General features: G+C 37.6%; 1 protein-coding gene across 1 annotated transcript; it reads left to right on the top strand.

Moving 5' to 3' along the window:
- Positions 1–22248: 22248 nt before the first annotated feature.
- On the top strand, positions 22249–23660 carry LOC121992727 (aquaporin PIP1-2-like). The gene is made up of 4 exons (XM_042547262.1): positions 22249–22679; positions 22748–23043; positions 23127–23267; positions 23355–23660. Exons 1-4 carry the CDS (start codon positions 22355–22357, stop codon positions 23448–23450), a joined length of 858 nt encoding a protein of 285 aa, XP_042403196.1. The 5' UTR covers positions 22249–22354; the 3' UTR covers positions 23451–23660.
- The last annotated feature ends 3282 nt before the right edge of the window (positions 23661–26942 follow it).

Raw genomic sequence — 26942 nt, forward strand, 5'->3', positions numbered from 1 at the left:
TTTTCAAATGGTTTGTAAATTCTAGAAAAAAATTTTACTTATATTTTCTAAAAACTCTCATTTCCTTAGTATTCAAAATTAATTTGGGGCTTAGACTAGATCAAATCCATATAAATTATATTCCTATAGATTTAGATATTGAGTATCTCACAAACACACTAGGCCTATCATGATTGTGTATTCAAAAACTTAGAACAACATGAGATGCATAGGCCTATCGCCTATACTTCAGATGTTTATATCAGTGCATCAACACAAGTCTGGGCAAAAAATATCAAAATAACAATGATCAGGTTAACACTACAACAAAAACTGCTAGCGACAACGTAGGGTCAAAAAATCGTTGTAACTGAGGGCATTGTAGAATGTATTGCCCTACGACAACGGTTTTGAATCCGTTGTCTTTGTAGACATTTGACAACGGTTTTTATCCGTTGTTGTTTATATGCTCAAAATTTGTTTACAAAGGATACAACAACGTTTTAAAACCGTTTTGTGGTAGATAATTTCAACAACAGAAATAAACCGTTGTGGTAGATAATATTTACTCGTTTTACTTTTTTTAGAACGGTTATAAACTATTGTGGTATATAGTTTTAATATATTTTACAACGGATAAAACTGTTGTCTTTTATCACTTTTTATAAAAAAAAATCCGTTGTGGTTTACATAGTTTTTACAATATTTTTAACTGTTGTCTTTAATATTCATTAATACCAAACAACCAATCTTATTTTTATATAAGCAAACCACCAATACAAAACTAAATATTTACTACATTAAATCCAAAATAAACATCCATATATAATTCATCTTGTAGCCACACATATACAAGATGAGTAGTATCAAACCATGCATAAATCACATGTTTTCTAGTACTGTTCTCCATATGACTTTTACACATTAGCAAGGCAATTTACAACCTAACAAAGCTCACTCCTTGCATCAAAAGTCTCAAGCTACACGAATTGACTAAGTTACGTACCTGCAACAGAAAAATTAAACAAAACTTATCAATTCCAGATTTAGATTTATTCATATAAATCTACATAAAAAACAAGCAATATAACCAACTTATGGTCTAAGAAATAAAACTTATGCAATACAAACTTATGTAATACAAGCAATTCCAGGATTTCACATAGCTCTAATATAAAACAATTCCATGACAACGGGCAATACCAGAATTCCAAAATTCTGATTTAGATTTATTCATATAAATCTACATAAAATACAAACAATATGACCAACTTATAGTCTCAGAATTTAACTTATGCAATACAAACTTATGCAATACAAGCAATTCCAGGATTTCACATAGCTCTAATATAAAGCAATTCAATGACAACGGTCAATACCAAAATTCCAGAATTCTGATTTAGATTTATTCATATAAATCTACATAAAATACAAGCAATATAACCAACTTATAGTCTCAGAATTTAACTTATGAAATACAAACTTATGCAATACAAGTAATTCCATGATTTTGCATGGGTCTAATATAAAGCAATTCCAGGACAACACTCATTTCCAGAATTCCAGAATTAGATTTATTCATATAAATCTACATAAAATACAAGCAATTCAACCAACTTATAGTCTCAGAATGTAACTTATGCAATACAAACTAATGTAATACAAACTAATGTAATACAAACTAATACAATACAAACTAATACAATACAAACAATTTAACCAACTTAGAGTTGTCTTGGTAACTTCCATTGGAAAACTTATGCACATAGATTTAAATTCACAGAATAAGTTTACTCTGCCTGTGCCTGTCTATTAGATCAATGAATGTCATTGACCTTGCCATTGAGTTTCTAAATAATCAGTCAAAAATATTCTTAAAAGATACTCGTGGCAATAAGAAATTAACTAAACCTGCGGAAAATGCATCTAAACATTGATTTAGGATGCGAACTTGCTGAGTTATAGGCAGGATTGACAAAATGACAAGAACTTGTTTAGGCAAATGTTGAAAACAGACAAGGAATTTGATATATGCTTTGTTCCTGGAAAAATGTCTTTATATACAAAACATGCTCATAATTCCAGTCAACATGCTATAAACTCCATCTACTAACTCAGCCGAATTTAATCACTAAACGACGAGCTTATTTCCCGGAGGCAAAGTTTAATAGACAAAACAAAAACAAAATTATGAGGACACCACGACAATACCTATACCTAATTCACAAAATGTTCAATCAGCAAGATAACACATCGATGTATATTAGGTATTGATATATCAAAGCAAAAGATGATAACAAAGAGAGACAATAATATTAAGTATACACAATTAAATACATATATATCGATGGATATCCTTTACGAAACAACCGATGAGGGTATACGTTCTGCCTTCGTCTATTCTTTTGTTCATCACTTACTCTCTAGTTAAAAATTAAAATCAATTAAGTTCACTATCAACATTCAAAATATATATATGCGAACTTTAATACAAATTCTCTGTGTTGTAGAGAAAAAATAGCAATCTATGGAAGGTTCAAGGAAACAAGCAATTAGAGAACCCGGCTATTAGAATTACACAAGGAAACAAGTAATGTTATTTGTTAGAAGTATTGTTATAACAATTATATCTTCAATTAAGAAACAAAGCAAATGGAAGAGAGATAACTAACTGAGCAATTTTCAGAAACATATTGCTTGTTTCTTCTCTATCTTGTTTTTTTGTTTTTGTTTTTGTTTTTCTCTCTCTCTTTTGAATGGCACACAAAAGAGAATGAGGAAGAATTATCCGCAAGAATGAGGAAGTGCGACTTTATGTTATAACAAAAGTAAATATTTCATAAAGGAGTAAAAGTATGAACCCTAGCATCGAGTAGATTTGCTTAAGATAAAAATTCCCCAATATAGGTTTTTCAGAAGGTGGAGAATTGGAATTAAAATCAAATTTTGAATCTTACCTTGAAGTCGGCAGACATGCAAGTTATTACAAAGGAACTCCAATCATCTTGTGAAATACCATAGCCAATCGGTGGATCTTTCAACTCATCAGGTTTATCTAGCTTGCTGAAAACAAACTTTTGAGTGAGAAAAACTTTATATTGACGTCATTTATTATTTGCTGAATTTAAACATCCTTTCCTCCAACTTGGGTCAATATTGTACGTTAGTTGTAAAAACATATAAAAAGGATAACAAACACGTTAAATATAGCATAACCATTCGAGAGTTAATTTAAGTTCCCAAAGCATTCTAACTTACATGCACCGATTCCCATATTAACTCTTTAGCATCATTTGGCACCTGCTTCCATGATTTGTAACTTATTGAGATCTTTTCTCGAACAACAATGCCAATGTAGCTTTGCATTTCACCTGCAAATTCTCCAACTGGTTGTCCAATTTTGTTGAAGCTAACATGCTTTTTAATTCCTTGGACCCTTAGCTTAACAGGCCTATCCATACGTGTACGCCCCCTTGATGTTCTTGTTGACTCTATTTCTGTAGATTCCATTACTGTTGGACCCTCGCAACTATTGTTAGTGGCAGAATTTGAAGTACTTCCATTTCGAGATGATGAGTGGCCAAATCATTCAAGCTTTTGTCATGCTTTTCCCATAAGCCTAGAGAAACTAGAAACCAATAGGCTTTCGCTAATCCTCTTCTATTTTTTGCGTGTGTTTTGTATCAAAGGATATACAAAATCACTGATAGCATTAGAAAACAAAACTAGTTTGATTACGGTTGGTTGACTTATATACAACATGCTGAAAAATTAATCTAAAGATGTATATTTTCTGATTAGAAAATTACCAGGTATAAATATCTTTGCAGCTTCCTTAAGAGATCCTAAATCTGTAATATCTTTTGCCTATAGATGTTATGTGATCTGAAAACACAAGCAAAAGGCAGTTCTTCTGCTCCATTAGTTAAGGAATGTCCTTGATTTCCTATGCTCTGGATGTCGATACAACAACCTACAAAGAAAGAAAAACAAGCATCATCAAGAATAATATATCGAAAAAAACCCTTAAAATATTCTATGAGAACAGTTTCTATGCATCTTTATGAAGGTCTTAACCAAAAGACAGTTTGATCAGATCAGTATCACTGAATTATCAAATCTGCAATCTGAGTTATCGATGCTCACCCGCTATTTCAAGCAACAGAATGCCTAGATCTTCATACCGAATAGAGCACGAATGGAACTGCAAAGCATGTAAACAAAATCAGCTACTAATGCATTGTGTACAGTAAGAAGAGGCATTCACCATTTGTTGCAGTCCCGATAACTTGCATAGTGAGGTTAGTATCTAAATTAACTTTCTACCTACTCCTGCCTTGATGATTCTTCTAGGTGATACAACTAAAGGAATGAAACATATCAATTCCTAGAAACTTTTGCTAACAAAATACTGGAAATTGGCTTGTACACTTTTTGTTAACTTTAGAATATTCCAACTCCTAACCAAAGGTTAACCAAACTGCACACCAGACTAGCTCTAAGTTTAAGTATACCAAATAGCTTCCATGATTAGGAAGTTGATAAGTTCTTCTATCTTGTTGCATATTGACTAATAAAACTCAAGTTGGCTCACCTCCCACTCCTAGCACTAATAAAATGCCTTACAGCTTACTTCTGTAGTGAGTGGGGAGGCAGTCATTCTTGCATTGCTATGTCTTGAGCAAATTGATGACAACTAGCAAATTAGCACTTACCATCTTTCTATACCATGTATCACTTTCAGTGCAATAGTAGTAGTATAAGCATAGTGAGAACTTCGGGCCTTCATGAAGAGACAAGAAGAAAAATCATAAACAAAAATATAATCGAAAATGGCTATTATAAATGGACCTTTTGTAGAGATTCCTTTCATTAAACATCCTGCATCAGATTTCTCTTGGTCAATTGCCACATAGACTGATTTCACCATATCAGTATCCATTGGCTCTAGGGGATGACTTGCTCCATTGAAAGAACTTCTTCCTCCTTCAAAAGAGTCAACACTCCTGAAGCTATCAACCTCAGGGGTTGATTCATTTTGATCAACCAATGTGCCTTGTATTTCAAATTCCTTAAGAACAAGTGCATCAGCATTTTGAGATCCCCAAACAACATCTGCACATTGTTCATTCCTTGAGCTACTTGCGTGATGAATTCCAGAAGCCGAGCAGTAAATTCTCCACTGTTCTCTCCAGTAACCTAAAATACCAAAAATAGAAACACTTATTAGAACAAATCTGATTAATTGATCTCCATACCCAAATCAAAGCGCTAATCAGCCTTTACAGCTTGTAGAAATGGATAATAAAATCATAAATAGGAATGTAATTAGACATTTTTATCTGTGTTCCCTTCCTAATCTTTTTGAAATAACCAGGTAAATGCAAGCATGCCAAAGTTAATATTGAAATAATAGTGTATATAAAGCATTCACTATAGGAATGATTTTAGATGATGCACCCATCCTACCTTGACGCTACTTCCTTACGAACAGTGTAACATATCTTCTTCTCAAAGTTACACTCTTTTCACTTTTCTCAGAACCTCATTAAGGATGCAATTCTATGAGGCACAAGGATACATAATAAACAACTCAAATTGTTCTCAGGAAACAACTCAGAACATATAGTTTGAGATGTGTCGGCTACCTTTGAAATTTCTATTTATAAGCAATTCGATCTCAATGTCCGAAGTCCTCCAACGTTATACCAATACATCAGCATATAACCTACCTCAAGCTTCACTATTTTCCAATACCAACAAGCTCCATTTACATCTTAACATAGACATACAAAAACAACTATTTCTAGATAATTTTCTTGACAAAAAGTGGATATGTTAATACTTAATCCACAAGAAGATACTTTCAGAATAAAGTCGCTCCGATCACCAATTGACTTTATGCTCCTGAATAATCATCTTTGTTTTTATTATCTCACCTAGAACCTGAGATCCATGAAAGATTCTAGTTCTAATATAAATTTCAAATCGTGATGAAAAAAAGCGAGAATTGAAATTTACATATCACTCTTTAATTTAACGCGACAAGGTTCAACCAGCAGATGGCGTCCGATAATTCCAGAGAGAGAGAGAGAGGGAAAAAACTAAAACAACATCCAACCTTGGAGGAGCTGTTGTGGGAATTGATGTCACCGAAGGATGACCCAGTGGAGGCGGCGACGAGGACAAGTGGGCGAGGCCTGGATCAAAGCCTTGACGGAGAGAGCCGGAGCTGAAGAAAGCTCCCTCGGATAGCGAACGGCGGGAGGGGCGGAGGAGGAGGAGGTCGGAGCCGCGGGAAGAGCAGTACCCGAGGTTGTACGGTGGAGGCGGTCGGCATGCCCCGTCGGACCAGACAGTCCATCTGCCTCCATCTCCCCGTTCTCCACTGCTCCTACGCCTTCCTCCTCTATCCCATGGCTGCCGCTACTGCAGTCCACCTCCTCGTACAGAAGTTCAAAGACAATAGAAACAAGTCAAGTCTAACAAAAAAGTAGAATGGGAAAAAAAAGGACATCCTCGTGGAGGAAGATCCAGCATAGGCGGACGGTCGATCGACATGTAAAATACCGAAAAATGACGAATATTGATAAGAGAATTTTCCAGAATTTTTAAAAAAATTTCTGGAATTTTTCGGAGACCATATGGACGAGTTTACAGGAATAAAAACGGGACCCGGGAAAGCCTGTTTAGGATACCCATTTAAGCGAGGAAAAGTTGGATATATTTTATTTTTCTATTTCTTTTCCTTATTTTTTTTTTCTCCCCCCCCCCCCCCCCCCGCTGTTTCCTTCCCTCGACGTCGAACCCGTGTCGTTCCATCTTCTTCTCCGCGACATCAAAGCCCTAACCGGCAGTGGTTTTCTTCTTCCTCGCATACCAATCCGTGGTTGAGGGTTACATCTTCGTCTCCTCCCCTTCCTCACCAAACCGTTTCTTCCCGACGGCTCCTTAGCCCGAGAGCATCTCGGCCGATCCACCTCCGTCGGCCACCAGGTTCGGCCACCAGGTTCGGCCGCAGGTGCCTCCGACTCCATGGATCCACCCTCTGCGTGTGTGCCTTGGCGCTGGCTCAGATCCAACGCACTTTTCTCTGTGTTGTGCCCTAGCCATCTTCTCGGTCGTGTCTCCTCCTTCTCCTCTACGCTCGGCGTCGACTGTTCGAGCCCTAGCACTGGCGCCGCTGACCAGATCACCACAAGATCTCGTCGGAAGGAAGGATCAGCACCACCATTGTGTCTCTGCCCTAGCGAAGGTAGCCGATCCTTTTCGTTGCCCTAGGTTTCTTCTTGCTGCCAGATCAAACAAGACAGCAGTGAGCATCGTTCACAGGCGAGCCACAACTCTGATCAGCCTGTTCCGGCAGAGAGGAGGTTGTGGTCACAAGCTTAAGGTAAGTGAATTAAATATGGTATTAGAGTTGGGCAGTTGATTCATTTGTAGTGTTGATTCTGGATTGTTGTTTGGAAGGTAGCGACATAGTGTTGCTCTAGTCGATGTTTGCACCTCGATCAGCTTGCTACGGTTTTGGACTAGGGTAAGGTTTGTATAAAGTAAATTTATGCCAAATTAAATCCATTGTTATGTTAGCTATATGAGATAGATTCCAGTGTTTAAGTTTGAAGTGTTAATTATGAGCAAAGGAATGTTTCATTTCTGTATATTGAGGTAAGGGTTTTAGTGTATGGATTGAGTTGACACGCTCTTGATACATGTTGTTTTAGGTATGAATTGTTACATACATAATTGGTCATGGAATGATTTAGGTATGTTTTGATACATGGTAAATTATAGTCATGTTTCGAATTTGATATTAGTTAGGTATGATCATTTCTGTTGTAGATGAATTATACTCGATGGTTAGGTTGATTAGGGTTTTACCCTAATTTAGCTTTAAGGATTTTATTTAGTCATTCCTTTGAATCTTAGCTAAATAAAAGTATATATATGGGTGACACAGGACTTTGACGCGAGCCGAGCATCTCGACATTGGATTGGACTGGGTTGAACCTGCTATTGGAGGCGGGTACCTCTTAACTTATCTTTTATGATATTGTCATTTGGATATGCATAGTATTTTATAGCTACAAGCAATGATCATGTTTACCTTTGGTATGCCACAGTTTGATACCCATAGCATGTTCTGTTTTGTCGCTTGTTATGTATCCATGTTTATACCTTGTGATTATTGCCATGAGTACCTTAGTTCCTAGAGTAAGTGACATACCATGCTTTACTGAGTTTAGGACTAGATTCTGGATTTTTATTATTTGACATGTGTATCTATATTTTTATATCATACTTGATCTGTGTACCTAGACCTTTTGCTTTGATCCATGTACATTGTTGGTACATATTTTATGGAGGTGGATATGTTCAGGACTTAGGTTGTTATACCATAGAGGACCTGTATACCCTAGATCTGTGGATTTGACTTACTTGTACTAGGGTGCACATTTTTATATATATATGTGGATTTGGTTCAAGATATTGTCATGCTTAGTTTCATGCACCATTCGCATGATTGCATGCTGCGTGATAGGCTGCTCCATTATTGTAGAGCGTATCGCCAGTTTCATCACTGTTCGGTGCTCCGTTGGTCCGCTAATGGGTAGCGTGAAGCAGCGTGGTAGCACGTCAGTTTTGCTCTGTTCGGTGCTCCGTTGGTTCGCTCATGGGTAGTGTGATGCAGCGTGGTAGCACGTCAGGGATCCCTTCCCGTCATGGTGTACCAGGAGATGAGAGCATTGCGCTCCCCCATTTATGATTTGGGGTAGGAGTATGTGTGTACTCCGACAGCATCCCGTCCACTCGGTCACTCATCAGGAGCAGTGACGTCAGAGTGCACGGTTGTCACAACCCTACCCACTCAGTCTCACCATTGTGTGTGAGATGACTGATTGGCGTCAGGGGTGACCATGTCATTGGCACCATATGTATTTATTGCATTTATTTGCTTGTGTTTGCTGCACTTATATGCTGCATTTTGGTGGATGCATTTGTTTGACATGCATACAGGAGGCATATTGTGTATCTGGTTTGACGACCCTTTTGTTCTGGATAGGAGTTCCTGGTGAGTACAGCTTCCTCAGTTACCTTTCAGTTTTGCATATTTCCTATATATGATTAGGAAGTTGTATTCCATGTTTATTGCTGTTAGATATTTCTTACTAGGCATGTCTATTGGTATTCGCTGAGTTGTTGAACTCACCCCCATGGACACTATCTTTTTCAGGTACCAGGTTGGTTATGATGTCGCTTGGAGTATCATGTCTGCTGGTCCCCACGTCACCTCAGAAGATCTATCGGTTTCATTTATGTTTTGTTTGTTTTATGTGTCAGTATGTTTAGTTTGTGCTCCGGTTTTGTTTCTGGAGTTTTGAAGTTGTCATGTGGTATTTTGTATTATTGTTGGTTGTGTAAGCCTAGCCGGCTAGCAGTTTTGTGTTTGGTTTGTATTTGGTTTCGGTCATTTTCCGTTGTGTTTTTGGTTTTGGTACAGCCGAGTGGGCTGCTTTACATATAACTGCGTGGTTGTATTTTTATTGTATCAGCCGAGTAAGTTGTATCATATAACTGCGTGGTTGTGTGTATATTCCAGCCGCTTGTGGCTGATGTATATTGTGAATGTAGAAATGATTCATATTGTCAGCCGTACAGGGGAGGTGCTGCCGAAATTTCTTCGGATAGGGACTCCCCCGGGGCGTGACAATGGATGGCGTGAAGAGATTGTATGAGGAGAGGGAAAGAAAAATGGCTAGGGTTGAACGCGAAGGGGAAGACACGGTGCCGAAAAGATATTCATAGAGAGGGAAAGCAAAAATTTCACGCGAGGGGAAAAGAGACTAAAGTCAAATACAACGGTTTTATCAAAACTGTTGTTGTAACCCCTAAAAACGCTGATAAAGACAACGGTTTATAAAACCATTGTAAAAAGTGTTGCCGTTTTAAAAAGAATTCGCTCAAAGGCAACAATTTTCACAAAACCATTGTCTTTTATATTTAATGGGGAGTTCAAAGACAACGGTTTTGGCAAAAACTGTTGTCTTTAAGCAAATACGCAATGCTTTCTCTTAAAATCGCTGTCGTAGGGGTGTTGTCTTTTAACATTTTTGTTGTAGTGTAAGTAATCCATTTTAGTCAAACACTAACTGGATATATTTACTTAACTTGACTAACTAAATGAACACTGCTATTTTCTAATAGTTATATAGTAACTAACGGTTAGACATTTAAGGCTAAATTTTTAGATAAATATTTTTTAATATATCAAGTTCAGGGAGAGGATATTTGAAAATAATTTTTAAAATAAGTTATTTCCTTTCCTAGTACTTGTTGTAAAAATCACTTTCAAAATTACTTTTAAAATATTTTGTGAGATACTTTCAAAAACATTTTTCAAATACTTGCTTTGCAAAACTTCTTATACTTTTTCGAACCTGTATTTTGAAAAATAAAATGTAAGTATTTTGAATTTTGCTTAACAAAATTTTGAAAAATATCTTTGAAGACACTTTTGACAATTTTATACAAGTTCTTCAAAGGTTGTTTTTCCACTTTGAAAGATGACTTGTGTTTTTTTAAATATTTTTGAAAGATAAGTTGTAAAACCTTTTCAAAAGTAGCGGTAAACAATTAAAACTCTAAAAAGTACTTTGGAATAAATTATCTTCTTAAACAAGTCCTTTGAAATCTACTTTGACAACTAGTTTGTATAATTTTTGCAAACTTTATTTTTTCCAAATGGCTTATTTTGCAAAATTAGTTTTCAAAATGTTTTGAAAAATCAGAAAATTTCTGTCAAAATAGTGTTTGAAAATTTTATTAACTCCTCCCTCTAGTAGACCTGCAAGTTTTTGTAATCACTTTGAACAAATTATTATTGCTTGTGTATTTATAATTTGGTATACTTATTTGCTTAGTTTAATGAATGCCAAAGGGGAAGGGTTAACGTTTAAATAAGAAAATAATAAAATCTAAATATATATAAAAAACTTAATCCCAAAAAGATAAAAAGATTAAACTTAATGGTTAAACTTAATTGTTTCACTTTCTTATATATATGTTTTTACTTATTTTTCCTAACTTTAAACCTCATTACATCAAAAAAGAAAGAGATTGTTGGTGCATTTGGCACTAATGATCAAATCTGAGTTTTGGTGAATGACAAATGGATTAAAGTTAGATGAGTTGTTGATCTAACCTTGTTATCGAGTGTATAGGGTTGACTAACTTGACAGATCAAGAGGACCTTACACCATATAGGAAGTTCAGTCAGGATGTGTGACTCCTGAGTGGTGAAGTTCATATGTAGGATTCTGACAGGAGGAAGTCTGGATGTGTGATTCCGGCAGAAGATCGAGATATTTGATTTCCGACAGGAGAAAGTCTGGGTGTGTGATTCTGGCAGAAAGACCTGGTGGGTGAGATTGGCGTCAAGGATGTAACTTAACACGTGGTAAGTGAAGGTAAGTCACTGGAGGAGAGTGACTATGTGAGGACGCATCCTGGCTAAGGGGACAGTAGACATCGATCCAATTTAGGTCTATTTCGAAAATCTAAATTGAGACCTTGATTAGATCCTAATTTGGAAGATAAGGTCTAAGTTATAAATTAATCATATTGTTATTGTACTAAACTTTATTTTGCAAGTTATTATTTATTTTAGGCTAACATAAACTTGTAGGACAAAATGAGCAAAATTTACCTCGAGTGAGCAGTACCCAAAGGCTCCTTCGAGGAGACGAAAGGCGCCTTGAGTACTATTCATAGAAGGCGTCTTTGGTACTATGGAAGATGCCTTCCATTAGATAAGGTAGAAACGTCATCGACAATAAGGAGTCGCTTTTGAAGGGGATATAATTTGGGTTGAAGGTACATTCAAAGCTATGGAAGGCATCTTCTATCCCCCTTAAAAGGGCTACTCGACTAAGACATTGAGATCATCAATTCTACAAGCTTCTTCGCATCTCTTTGGCATTATGACTTCCCCAGCTGTTGCTACCCTGCTATGACTCTACTATGTCTGACTACTATCGAGAAGCCATCCAAACACTGAGCTAGAGCCGATTGTCTATAAAAAGGTGTTTGGTAACAAAGCTTAAGTTCTGTACTTAATTTTAGCAAACAAAAAGTGCAACTTGTTACACTCTTTCGATTCTTTCTTTTATCCTAGATGCCCTCTTCTAGCAGATCCAAAAGAGATTATTAGTGGATTATCCATCAATAGGTCAGTGGGACTTGGGTTTAGAGTAGGAGTCGCTGAAAGCTCCGAACCAAGTAAAACCAAACTTGCCTTTTTACTTGCTTTTTGTTTTTGTATTTTTCCGCTACGTACTTAAGTTTAAAATTGAAAAGGAAAAATTTTCAAAACTACTTGATTCACCCTCCTCCCCTTCTCATGTGTGTCTCAATCCAACAATAAAGGCTATGATAATGATATTCATTAACAGACACTACTAAAGAGTTTGTAGGACTCATCTGGTTCAGGACAATATCAACCATTAAAAACATTCTGATTGTGTGAATGGTGAAGGTCCATCGCCCATTTGTTAAACATTCTGATTGCATCTAAAACATTCTAATTGCTTATACCAACACACATAATTTATATCCTACATAAAAGAGCATATGAATATAGATTAAAATATAGGCAACATGACACATATGAACATATAACAAAACATAGGTAGCATAATAGTTTCAAAATTAATGTTATGTCAATCAAAATACACATCTGATTCTATTTAGCAAAATGCACTTATATGTCCTCCATTAATCACAATGATATTTTTTACAATAGTGATTTTGTGTGTTAAATATATACAAAAGTTGAGCACTATCACAAAAGAACACACTAATACATGTATCAATTTACTAGAGGCATTCTACATGATATTTTATTATGGCCTAATTGTTTGCATTTACTACACTTATTTTTTAACCTTTCCCGTGTGCTTGGATGAGATCCTCACCTTCTTCCCTTTTCCAGGTTGCGCAAGACTACAAGGTGGTAAAACAATACAATTGTGTTCACTTGTTGGCCAAAATTGTTTACTTCAACATGGATAAATATGATCTATGTAAGAATATTTCCAATTTTCAAATAAGAAATAATGTTGACAATACTGATGCAGGTCCATATTCCTATATAAACATGCAATAATGATAGCAATATTGATACATATCTATGTTCCTGTATAAACACACTACAATTGTGTGTTAGCAAGAAAGCCATGAAATCTGAAATCTGAAATCTGAAATCTGAAATCGCCACAATAACATTTACAAATCTCCATGTCAACAATATAAGAGGATGTTGAAGTTCTTATGTCCATTTCTATTCTGCTATATGAACATAGTGTATAGTACCTATTTTTTGTCTCCTAGTATTAATCTCCTTCATAGCTAATGGTGGTAATACTCTTGTAGAATTATACACTTCCTCCCTACGATTATAAAACTATTGTGCAACCTTCTTTTGTGTGCCATTTATTAGTATTGTAATTGGGAGTTATCAAGTGTCATTGAACAATGCATTCATGCTTTTAGAATAATTCGTGGTCAATATTGAGTACCTTTTACAAGGAAAATGTGCATTTGATCATTTTGTAGGTTATATATTTTACATCCACCTATAAGCATTTGCATGTCTCTTTGACATAGTGCATGACTTGATCATATTGTAGAATTGTATTTGCTCTAGCTACAGTTCAAAACAATCATAATGCATGTTTATCATGAGAATATGTGACCATATTATAAGATAGGTGATAGAAACATAATCCATAATGAGCAGTAGGGTAAACTTAACCTATTACTAATAATATTTCGCGATGTCTATCAGATATAATTATCATAGTTGATGGATTAACTGTAAAAGATATCGTTAAGTTATTTAGAAGCCTCCAGGGCGTAGAGTAGACAATGAGTGCATGACATTTCTAGCGTAATGGTTAGGGGTTGATTCTCAGAAACTGACGGTCTCAGGTTTACCCCAACATGCGCCTAATGCCTGTGTACCTACATTTATCTCCCTTCATATATGTGGGGTCGACACTAGAGGTCGTTAAGGTAGTGGATCTACCTTTTTTTTAAAAGTAATTTAGAAACCACTCTCATAATCGACCATAATCGACCTCAGCAATTGCAAAGCCAACTGGAAGAAGATTTATTCTTACCATCTACTGTCATGGCCATCAACAATATACCAAAATATTTGTCACTCAGGTGTGTTGCATCAATTTCAATTAGTTTATGAAAATATGTTTGAAAAACTTTTCCACATGCTCCAAAAACCCCAAAAATAATGTTGAAATTTATTGCCACCATTTGTTTTCAATACAACGTATATATCTGAGTCTATATTTTAGCTCACGAAAAAGTCTAGAAAGATCACCATAATCCTTATCAAAATCACCTACCACCTTATTTAGAGCTTCCCACGTGTATGCCTTTTGATATGATATATTTACTCCAAATGATGATCTCATCCCATTCTAAATGTTTTTGAGTGTATAATCTTTTGATGTCATAAAATAACTTTCAATTTGAGAAACTATAAAAGAAGATATACATGCAGGTTGATCAGTTATTCCCAAGCCAAGACCGCACTGGTGACACTCTAAATATTTTGTAATCTTGAACTCAATATCTCCCATTGCAATTATTGCCCATGTGCAATTTTCTCCCTCACAAATCACTTTAACTTTGGTCTTTCTAGTACGCTTTATTTTGTATACGAAGTGTCTTTTCATAACATACTTAGCAAATACATCTTTAAAAAGATTTTACGATGTGTAAACCTATAACAATAATTTATATATATTTATGTTAATACTATTGAAATTGAGTTGAATTAACATTATAAAGTTTAAAAAATACATTACCTACCAACAAGAAATTCGTCAAGAGAGTCATTCGGTTCTTGCATTTGTAATGGAACAAATCTTGAGTTCATTACATATGCATTTTCACCTAATGAAAATTATTGTTCAAGGTGGCTATATTCGTTAGTGTTAACAAACTTATATAATGAATAATACATATCATTTGCTAAGAATTCATCCTAGGAGACATCTCTTTCAATTTTTGCTTCCATTCTAATGTCGTTAAATTCTTATTTAGTCCACGTATCTTCAAGGAGATCTTCCAATCATGTACTCATATGTACTAGTCCTCCTCAAAACTAAAAGCTTATTCATTCAAACTGGAGTTGTAATTAATAGTCTTTTTAGTATTCACCACAACACTAAAGGAAGTTGAAAAATGTCATATTGGTGGTACTTATATTTATATTTGAAGTAACAGATATATTTTGATTATCTAATTGTGAATTTGTAGATTACATCATAACTAAGAGCATATCGCCAGAAATTAGATTTTTAATGCATTGATATAATTAGAAATTAATCATATTGCGACAAAAAATTCTATTAAAATTTTGAATATTTCAAAAACACACTAACCGAGTGGAAGAAGTTGATATATCATAAAATACATATCTTACTAAAATTGTACAATGATATTTTAGGGTTTATCCTTTTAGAAATAAGCAACCTTTATATCATAAACATGTTGGTGCAGTGGGGCTGATAAGAGGAGAGAGGTGAATTGCTAGCAAAATAAAATATACCCTCCTCGTGCTTTCAACTCTTAAAATAGCAACAGTAAAATAAAATCATATAACAGAAAAGAAAGAAAGAAGACTCAACAATTTGACTTGGTTACAACCTAGATGGTATGTTAATCCAAAGTGGTTGAACAACGCACTAAGAATTTCCTTCTCTGAAGGCAGAGAAACTTGTTACACACTTAAAGAGCTCAAGAGTTGTTAGTAAATTGAATACATAGCTGAATTATTAATTCCTAGCTCCAAGGGCCTTTATATAGCTCCTGAAAATCCTATCTAGAGTCTTGAGGGCACCTCCAAAGGGGTTGAGAGCGCCTCCAAGGAGATGAGCGGATAAAACTTTATCCGCTCATCAACGACTAAGTTGGCCAGGTCAAGGGCACCCTCAAAGGCATTGAGGGCGCCCTCAATGCCATTGAGAGCACCTTCAGCGTGGTGAAGTCGGAGGTGCCTCCAACGACTATTGAGGGCGCCTCTACCTGTTTTTTCCAACACTTCTTCCTCTCCTTTTCAGCTTCCAAAGTTCTGTTTGATTGGGTAATTGCGGCCTACCGAAATAAGGCTCACCCGAATCTAATTTCTGACATTCTCCTCGAGCAGGCTTCCGCCCTGACTTCTCGTCCCTTGAATGTCGCGCACATTATTCTCGTCCACCGGTATACTCTTTCGTAGCTCTTTCATCTTTTCGACGCTCTGAGCCCGTCGACTCTCTTCCCGTGCCGTCCTTCTCGCTAGCTGCGTCTTTCGCTCAACTTCTTGCGCTCCTAAGCCCCTGCACACTTAGACACAGGGATCAAAACTAAACAGGACCTAACCTAACTTGGTTGATCACATCAAAATAATCACGGAGACCAACAATCTCCCTCTTTTTGATGTGCATCCACTCAAGTTCAAGTTAGAGTAAAAAAAATAGACAAGAAATAATTTAAAGAAACTACTAAACTAATATTTTAAGCATAAAGATTACAATAATAGAATTTCTAATTTTCTAAGAAAAAAAATATTAACTTGTTCCTATAAAAAAAAATTTAAGTACCAATTTTAAAAAATATTAACTCCCCTTAAATTTATTCCTATCTCTCCCCCTTTGATCACAGCAAAAACGACGTAGGAATTTTTCAAAATAAGTTCTAAGTTAGCAAAGAACTCTAACCTTTAGGCAATTTAAACAAAATATTTTTGAAAAAATTCCAAAAAAAATGATAAAAAACTTGTTAAAGCATTATCTAATTTCTATTTTCATGGTTTATCAGTAAGTTAATTAAACATTTTATTTTAATATTTTGGCTTCCAGGCAGTGGCGAGGTACTAGGTCTTCTTGGTTATTGGAGCAACAACCACTTGCTTAGACAAAGCCTCATAAAGAAATTAATTGTTTAATTTTTCTTGCTGAAAGTGCTAACTTACAAAAATTTAATCTAGAAAAGATTTTGAAACACAGTATAGGTTCCTTCTTACTGGATCAATCAAGTATTTAGGAGGTACATAACTTTTAAGAACTTTTCTAAGTTATCCCTGATGTTTTCTAATATACTAATTCAACTTTCCATAAATTCTAAGCTTTGATTTTTGAAATTTGTTTGGTTTAAAGCATGCATCAGTTTTCATATTTTCAAATTATCATTTTCTGATTTTAAATTAGCTAACATTAATTTTAAGTTAGCAATTCCTTTTTTTGATTTTACTTAGTCTTTTGTAAGAATTTTGATAAACTGAAAAGACTGTTTAGGGGTTAGAGTATGTACCTTACTTACCTCTATTTCTGATTCTCCCCCTTCATCGTAGCTTTCTTTTGATGATTCTCCCCCTTCATCTATGCTCATCTCTGAGCTGGTTTCTTTTTCAATTTGATGGTTGGCCATCAGTGCTACTCCTGAGAAGGCTTCTATTTCTGACTCGGAGGATGATAATGTTGGGGATCGGTCGGCCAGCTTGAAGGGGGGTTGGATAGACGGCACCCCCAAATACTCGCTTCTTACTACGATGTTAGCTTGCGTAGCGGAATACAAACAAAACAAACAAGCTAAACACTAAAAGAAATGCAAAGACTAAGAAAGACAAGCAAACCAATTAACACGTCGATGTAACGTGGTTCGGAGATATCTTGCTCCTACTCCACGGCTGTTCTTGAGGTGGACGATCCCTATCCGTCGGTGGATTAGCCCCCGGTAAACTCCGACTATCTCAAGTCGCTCCTTGTGGGTGGAGAAACCTCACCACAACACCAACCAAGACTCTTGAGACTAGTAGACTACTAATTAGGGTTTACCACCACTAATTTCGTTAGGGATAACCAAGCTTCCAAGCCTTGGTTATATAGGCCGCGGGTTGAAAACCCCGCCTACCAGTCGACTGACAAAACATGTAGTTGACTGCCCTCTATGGAAATTCGATCGTTACATCCCAACGGCTCGATACCAGTCGACTGCTAAAATTTACAGTCGACTGCTAAAACATACAGTCGACTGATCCACACTGACCGAACGAACAGAACCATTTTGTTCGCACCCAGTCGACTGCGTGATCGACTGCACCAGTCGACTGCTAAAACATGCAGTCGACTGCTACAGTGTTGCTACAGTACTACTACAGTAAACACTAAAACTAGGATTTTACTCCGAGTACAATCTCTCGTGCACTCGTACCCTCACCCTTATGACTCACTTGACGCTTCTTTGCAGCCTTGACCTCTTGCCTTCAAGCTTACTTCCTTTGTCTCTCATCCCTCGGATGCATTCAAGCCCGCGGCTCGTCCCCAATGTCATCCTTCGCGTATGCCTCGAAGTCACTTTCCTCGGCCCTTGTCCTCGCTGCCTTATCCACGGTCCCTCGGATGCTCCATCCTTCACCGGACCCCCGAAGCCATCAACCTGAGTCACATGTGTATCCTGCATACCTGCATACTCACATACACATATCAAATACAAGAGTGAACCTAACTTAAACCCTTTGCCCAAACACCAAAATACATTGTCGCACAGACCATTGGGATTGTTCTAACAGATAATTCATCCTATGTAGCCTTCAGACTCTTGTGTTTAGAGGACATCGGTCTTTGAGACTTGTCCTTGTCCCTTTTCTTTAATTTTGGGCAGTCATCCTTGATGTGTCATTCCTCGTTGCAATTGTAGCATCGGACCATCCTGTTGCGTTGATGCTTTCTCGATTGCGATCTAAATTTATTAGTCTTAATAAACTTATTTAACTTTCTTACCAATATTGCCGCTTCAGTTTTGTCGATTGACGCTTCAGAGTTGGGATCGTCCATCTTGACTTGTAGGACAGCATTGAGATTTGACTTCTCTATTTGTTTAGGTTATGCAATTCGAGATTCGTGAAGTTCGATCGTAAAGAATAAATTTTCTAACGTACTTACCTCAAAGTCCTTAGAGATGTAGTATGCATCTACTAAGAATGTTCATTCTGGAGTTCTTGGGAAGGCGTTGAGCGCATACCGGATCGAGTATCAGTTTATTACCGATTCTCCGAGATTGTTCAGTTGAGTTATTAGTTCCTTGATTCTTGCTTGGAGTTGCGCTACCTTCTCGCTATTGTTCATCCGGAGATTTGTAAGCTGAGTCCGGAGAACGTCGTGCCTTGCTAACTTCACTTCTGAGGTGCCTTCATGGAACTCCAAAAAATTTTCCCAGAGATCTTTAGCAGAGTCGTAGCTTCCGATCCGACTTACCTCATGGGGTGACAGAACGCTGAGCAGATAGAACTCTGCATTTCTGTTTGTCACGAAATCAGCTTGTTCCTTTTTCGTCCAATTGTATTCTTCCTTACCTTTAGGGACTGCAAAACCATATTTCAAAACTAAAAGAATATCAAATTCCGTTTTGAAGAATACCTCCATTCGACGTTTCCATGTAACAAAGTCTCCGTCGAATTTCGGGGGATGAATACTTGCACCGGCCATCGTCTTGATCTTTGTTGCTTTAGATGACGGTTAGTCCTTCTGAGGCTATTGAGCTCTGATACTACTTGTTGGTGCAGCGGGGCCGACAAGAGGGGAGGGGTGAATTGCTTGTAAAATAAAATATACCCTCCTCGTGCTTTCGACTCTTAAAATAACAACAGTAAAATCAAATCAAATAACAGAAAAGAAAGAAAGAAGACTCAGCAATTTGACTTGGTTACAACCTAGATGGTTGTTAATCCAAGGCAATTGAACAACGCACTAAGAATCTCCTTCTCTGAAAGCGAAGAAGTCTTTTACACACTTAAAGAGCTCAAGAGTTGCTAGGAAATTGAATACAGAGTTGAATTATTAATTCCTAACTCCAGGGGCCTTTATATAGCTCCTGGAAATCCTATCTCGAGTCTTGAGAGCGCCTCCAATGGGGTTGAGGGCGCCTCCAAGGGGATGAGCAAATAAAATTTTATTCGCTAGTCAACGACCAAGTTGGCCAGGTCGAGGGCGCCCTCAAATGCATTGAGGGCGTCTCCAAGGCTGTTGAGAGCGCCCTCAATGCCATTGAGGGCTCCTTCAGCGTGCTGAAGTCGGAGGCACCTCCAACGACTGTTGAGAGCGCCTCCAGCTATTTTTCCAGCACTTCTTCCTCTCCTTTTCAGCTTCCGAAGTTTCGTTTGATTGGGTTATTATGGCCTACCGAAATAGGGCTCACCCGATCCCAATTTCCGGTGTTCTCCTCGAGCAGGCTTTCGCCCCGGCTTTTCGTCCCTTGAACGTCGCGCATGTTCTTCTCGTCCACCAGTGTATTCTTCCGCAGCTCTTTCGTCCTTCGGACGCACCGAGCCCGTCGGCTCCCTTCTCGTGTCGTTCTTCTCACTAGCTGCGTCTTCCGCTCGACTTCCTGCGCTTTTAAGCTCCTGCACACTTAGACACAGAGATAAAAATCAAACATGACATAACCTAACTTGGTTGATGATATCAAAATAATCACGGGGACCAACAAAACACACTTAAGCTTTTTATTTAAAATGTTAAGATAGAACACTGAAAAAAAAAAGGAATATAGGAAAGTTGAGATGAATAGTGAGTGAAAATAATTGATAATGTTAATCTACAAATAAGAAATAAGACATCTAAAAATTGGTAGAAGAAAATATACATGTTGTTCAATTGATTAGAGAGAAAAGTGTCATCCTCGGGATGATTTTTGTGATAGGATTGTTTAGAGTGAACAACAAGATGTCACCGGTGATAGGATTGGTAAGAGTCGTGATGCTGATGCTTTAGGGTTTTTGTGAAATGCTTGGAATTTTGGAGCTACTGGAATAGTAGTTTACACCCTTCCGTAACGTGACACCTCAGTCTTAAGGGAGCTTCGTCCAGTTGAAAAATCTATGCGTTGACCAAAAACAAGACTAGAGATGCCACTGCAGTCGGAGCTAGTCGGGAGGGACGTTATGTTTAGTTGGTAGGACTTTGGTGGTTGAGAGGGGAGGGGCATTTGTATTCGGGAGTTGCCATAGCGTGGTGTAGACAGTCAGAAATAGACACGTCGCCGGCCGTTGGGAGATGGCGTGGTATTTAGGTTTTGGTTTTCTCTGTTCTTTTCACGAAGAAGGCACACTGTCATGCTGTGTTGGCCGTCGAATTTGGTTCAGGCGCATGTCGCAAAAAAAAGCGTACATGTGGTTCGGATTTATCTTCTGATTTAGACGCACGTGATGATTTGGTAAGCGAATACAAATAAATACAAAGGGATAAAATGAAAATTAAACAAATGATTTAATAATTTTAAAATTTATCTACGTCATTTAACTAGTCTGAAGTTTGTCGAATAAAATTAGTACAATAGTTGAAAATAAATATGTATTTTATAAATAAAAAAGTTACCGAAGGTCGCGCTGTCCGGCTGGGGCCCGCAATCATGTTGTCCGCAGCGGTGGTGACCCAAAGGCTAGCTGTGCTCGACGTCCAGCCAAGTTCATGCGGTCCCAATCTTATCATCATGCTCATCCCATGATTCTTTTTGTATTTATTTCTCTTTATAAAAAAAGATAAAATATTCGATTATTCGTATTGGACACTATTACACGTATTAATACATTATCTAACGCTGGAAGTTTACGCAACTGGAACATTCCACAAAAAAGGACGTAGAAAAATCTAGCCGTTGGAGGAAGCACAGGTAACCAGCTACCATTCTTCTTCCTTCCTACCTCTCATGTCGCTTTACCGAACGCTCTCTCATATCTTCTCCCTCCCGTCTCTCCTTAGCCTCTCATTTCTCCCTCTCGTTCTGTTGTTCTCGCACCAATCATTTCTACAGCAATCCTAATTTCTCCTAAACAAAAATCAATTAGTATCTATGAACTGAGATTAATAAAGGTTTAAAAGAATTGCGAGCAGCAGTGAAGATCACATTTTGATCGTAATTTCTCGAGTTTTTGCAATGGACAATCAATCGGAATCTAATAAAGAGGAGAGTTAGTGGTGCAAGGCTACCTCCGCCAGCGTGGTAAAGAGCAAGAGATAAACAATGTCTTACTGACCTGCCCCTGTCTTGGTCCGGTCCCTGCTGCACTGCACAGCTTACCTCGTTTACAGAATCGATTATAGTCAATCTTTCGCAATAATTCAAAGTTTATCGAGCTAGTTTCTGCGACTGACCCTATAAAGTGAGTAAAAAGTTTCAAAATCTAATCTTGATGCTTCTAAAGTGAATGGATCGACCACTTTGACCATGCCGTAAAAGTATGATGGCGGCGGCAGCTAGCCATATAAAGAGAACCAGAGCACACCTAATTCCCTTCACATGAGAGAGAGAGAAGATGGAGGGGAAGGAGGAGGATGTGAAGCTCGGAGCAAATAAGTTCTCGGAGAGGCAGCCAATTGGCATGGCGGCGCAGGACAAGGACTACAAGGAGCCACCGCCGCCGCCTCTGCTTGACTTCGGCGAGCTCAAGTCATGGTCCTTCTACAGGGCCGGCATCGCGGAGTTCGTGGCCACCTTCCTCTTCCTCTATATTAGCATCCTCACCGTCATGGGCGTCGTCCAGAACGAAAGCCGGTGCGCCACTGTCGGCATCCAGGGCATCGCCTGGTCCTTCGGCGGCATGATCTTCGCCTTGGTCTACTGCACCGCTGGAATCTCCGGTACATGATCAAATAACTCCAGTCGCCATTCATTTTTCTCACTGCGTTCTTGATCGTCTCGGTTTCAGGTGGGCATATCAACCCGGCGGTGACCTTTGGGCTGTTCCTGGCGAGGAAGCTGTCGCTGATTCGGGCGGTGTTTTATATCATCATGCAGTGCTTGGGCGCCATCTGCGGCGCCGGCGTGGTGAAGGGGTTCCAGAAACATGTGTACGAGATCAACGGCGGCGGCGCGAACGTCGTCAACTCCGGCTACAGCAATGGCGGCGCCTTGGGGGCAGAGATCATGGGCACCTTCATCCTCGTCTACACAGTCTTCTCCGCCACCGACGCCAAGCGGAAAGCCAGGGACTCCCATGTTCCTGTAAGCCCAAGCTCCACCACTCCAAATTGAGCTACAAGAAGAGATTTTTACTGCTAATTTCTCATTGTTTATGATGGCAACAGATCCTTGCGCCATTGCCAATCGGTTTCGCTGTGTTCCTGGTGCACTTGGCCACCATCCCCATCACTGGCACAGGCATCAACCCTGCACGCAGCCTTGGAGCTGCCATCATCTACAACCGAGACCATGCCTGGGATGACCAAGTAAGATTCTCCATTAATGCTCTTAATACTCCATTGTTTCCCCAAGATAGTTTCAGATTTCCTGAACTTTTCGGGGTTCAATCACAGTGGATCTTCTGGGTTGGTCCCGGCATTGGAGCTATCCTTGCTGCAGTCTACCACCAGGTTGTGATCAGAGCTCTCCCATTCAAGAGCAGATCTTGAGCATCATCACCAGTACTGTTGCCATTACTACGGTGTTGCTAATTCTTGTATCTGTGATTTGTGGAGCTTCATTTTGGCCATTTTATGCTGTTTAATTTCACCAATTATTGTGCATCTACTTACTTTGAGACCCAGCTTCTTATTAAATGTGTGAATTTCAGTAATGTTTACAGTTTTAAGATCAATTTATTTCGGAGCTCAGTTTTCTCAGCATGCATGCTTACCAGAATCATAACTGTGGTTTGGAGTTAAAGGACAGAGAGAGGCAAATAGTGTGTGTCAAAATACAAAGGAAAATAAAATAAAATTTTAGATATTAAAAGACATTAAAGAAAAATAAAAAAGATCTTAACAATTAATTCAATATATTTGTTCTTGACCGATTAGATCATTAGAGATTATCACTCAAATGACTAATTGCGGGTGAAAATACGATTGAAAGGCCAAAATAGTATAAATAGTGTATCTTTATTATCAAATATATTTTAGTTATGTCATCTTAAATGGTACTAGCTTATATGATACTACTCTTAAACTAATTCTATAGTTATAGTTGATGTTAGATTTTTGAGAAATTATATTAACTGCACTAATTTGATAAAGTTTAAATCAAAGAAATTATTGCAGAAATTCTGTCATTCATATAGATAAATGCATAACTAAATTGTCTACAAACAAAATTAAAATAAAAGACATATATTTATAAATTACATAGTAGAATTAATCAAAGACAATTTTCAGTTCCAATTATTGGAATATTTTTATTTTTAAAAATTTCCTAAAATTTTAAATTATTGGACAACTTTTTTTTCAAGCCCAACCATGGGAGCAAATGATGTCATGGTTGCGAATGCTTTGGTGATGGGGACGATCATCACCATCTCACTGAACAACGATCCCATCGGCCTGGTAATCAATAATGTTCTAGTTCATCGATCGTGTAATCGTTGTCGTTTCATTGTTCCCTTTTGATGTGTTGGTGGCTGGAGACAGGAAGGAGAAGTTTGAACAAATTCGAGTCTCGTGCCTTCTCTCTGCATCGCTAAAGCCTTATACTAAAGGGATGGTTCATCATCTCTCTAGTTTCCTTAAAATAGATTCATCTCACCTCTGACTGTGCTTCGAGGTTGTTGTGGGTCGTCTGTTCCTAGAATACAATGACAAACTGTGAATCTCCACCAAGCACTGGTGATCACAACGAACTGAGATAATACTTGAAGGCAATCACGAGCGGATCTATTGAGCAAATGCACGGTAGAGAGGAAAACAGTGAGAGAATGAAGGTGGACAGAGATCACTTTTCTTGCACTATAGCTTTTGCCCCCTTTTGCTCAAGATCTCAGCTCCCTATATAGGAGTGTTCACCCCTTGCTACATTGAATTGCCGAGTAGAAACTATTCAATGCATAGATTAAATGACAACCACCAACCATCAATGGTTAGTCATTACTCCTCGAGAGATTACGTAATCATCATTAACGTCTGATTGATGCTTCCGTTATCACACTTGAGTAGTAGCAAAAAATAATTCATGTAGTAAAATATTGGTTGATCCACTTGGGCAAATTTTACTATGACTGATCCAACATTCGACACGCGCAGGTCATACTCACATACGAATCAACTTAGTTCAATGCAATCTAAACCATGGATTTGTACCCCCTTGCACACACACATGTGAAAGAGAACATCTCCTCATATATTTGTTCACATTATACATACATGTGTAACAATATAAACCAATTAACTATCTATGAAAGTCCCAATATGAAACTAAAAATTCATACACAAAGGAATTTCCTTCATCTAGTTCTTATTGTTTCCCATTCAAATTTCTAATAATCTCCCACATGAATAGAAACAGGGTATGTTATAACATTCAGCAGTTGAATCCAGTATATCATAAGTAGATTTTACCCTTTAAACCTTCCCTTATGAAGATTTATTTGCTTATTGGCTGACAATAGACACGATATCCTTGAATTGTTCTACAGTCTATATAAGAATTGATATATCTCACCCATGACTCACTCTGATACAACTTAGTTCTCATGAATGTGTTCATTCTTGGTCATGAATATTGAATACGCCTGCTTCTGTGAGAAATTCTAATAATTATGTCTCCAATTCTCTTCTAAGCAATCTCACTTCTTTCTCACAAAGGTGGTCTCTCAAGAGTATTCCAGATTGACCTACAGGATCTTTAAAAGTTGTGTTCTTAACCTCCAACCTTCATTGGTCCATTGGGTCGTTCTCCCATAGTGATCAACTTTGACGATGCAATTAGATTGTCCATTTGAACCTAGTTCTTGGGATTTCCAGTCTACATAAGTTGGACTTCCTTTTCACTAACATTTCCCATCGGTATTAAGCTCATCTATCGCGATGAGCTTGCAACTATCTATCTATTTAACCCTTAGGTTAGTGGATCTGCTAGATTATCCATTGAGTTCACATAGTCAGCAATGATAATTCCAGTTAAGAGTAGTTGTCTAATGGTATTATGCATATGACATATATGTCTAGACTTATCATTATACAGATGGTTCTGTGCTCGACTAATTAATGATTGACTATGGTAATGTAAGCAAATTATTGACACTAATTTCGACTATCTAGGAACAATTGTAGTAGTTATTCAACCTCTTCACTATATTTGTCAAGAGCTACAGACTCAGACTTCATTGCAGATTTGGTTATTAAGATTTTCTTAGAAGATTTCCATAAAATATCTGCACTTTCTAAAGTAAATACATACCCATTGGTAGGCTTCGAGTTTTTCATGTCAGATATCCAATTCACGTCGTTGTATCCTTTGATCACAATAGGATATCTCATATAGTGAAGTCTACATTCATGAGTATACCTCAAGTAGCACAATACTGTTGGTGTAATTTTCACTAACGATCTAACTCAGATTTTGATGAATGATAAATGAGTTAAGTTAGGTATTGTTGTAGTCTAACCTTGTTATTGAATATATAAGGTTGATAACTTGACGGGTCAAGAGGACCTGACACCAGGTAAGAAGTCCAGTCGGGATGTTCAATTTCTAAGTGGCGAAGTTCGGATGTGTGATTCCAGCAGGAGATCGAGATATGCAATTCCCGAGTGATGAAGTTTAGATATGCGATTCCGACAGGAAGACTTGGTATGTCATATTGACGTCAAGGAGGTAACTTGACACACGGTAAATAAAGGTAAGTCACTGAGGAGAGTGACTAAGTGAAGACGCATCCCAGTTGAGGGGACAGTTGGCGTCGATCCAATTTAAGTCCATTTTAGAAACCTAAATTGAGACCCTGATTAGATCCTGGTCCGGAAAATAATGTCTAAGTCATAAATTAATCATATAATTATTATGATAATTTTGTTTTGCAAGTTAGATTATTGTTGTGTTGGACTAACCTAACTTGCAGGGTAAAAGGAGCAAAAAGACCTCGGGTGAATAGTACCAAGGTGTCTTCAAACATTGGAAGGTGTCTTCGTACT

This window comes from Zingiber officinale, chromosome 6B, assembly GCF_018446385.1.
Source record: "Zingiber officinale cultivar Zhangliang chromosome 6B, Zo_v1.1, whole genome shotgun sequence".
Lineage (NCBI taxonomy): Eukaryota > Viridiplantae > Streptophyta > Magnoliopsida > Zingiberales > Zingiberaceae > Zingiber > Zingiber officinale.

What these genes read in the sequence shown, in the direction of transcription:
- LOC121992727 (XM_042547262.1), top strand. Translation starts at nt 22,355, where the DNA reads ATGGAGGGGAAGGAGGAGGATGTGAAGCTCGGAGCAAATAAGTTCTCG. An exon ending in CTGCACCGCTGGAATCTCCG is followed by an intron (nt 22,680 to 22,747) that starts GTACATGATCAA and finishes TCTCGGTTTCAG; the next exon opens with GTGGGCATATCAACCCGGCG. An exon ending in ACCATGCCTGGGATGACCAA is followed by an intron (nt 23,268 to 23,354) that starts GTAAGATTCTCC and finishes GTTCAATCACAG; the next exon opens with TGGATCTTCTGGGTTGGTCC.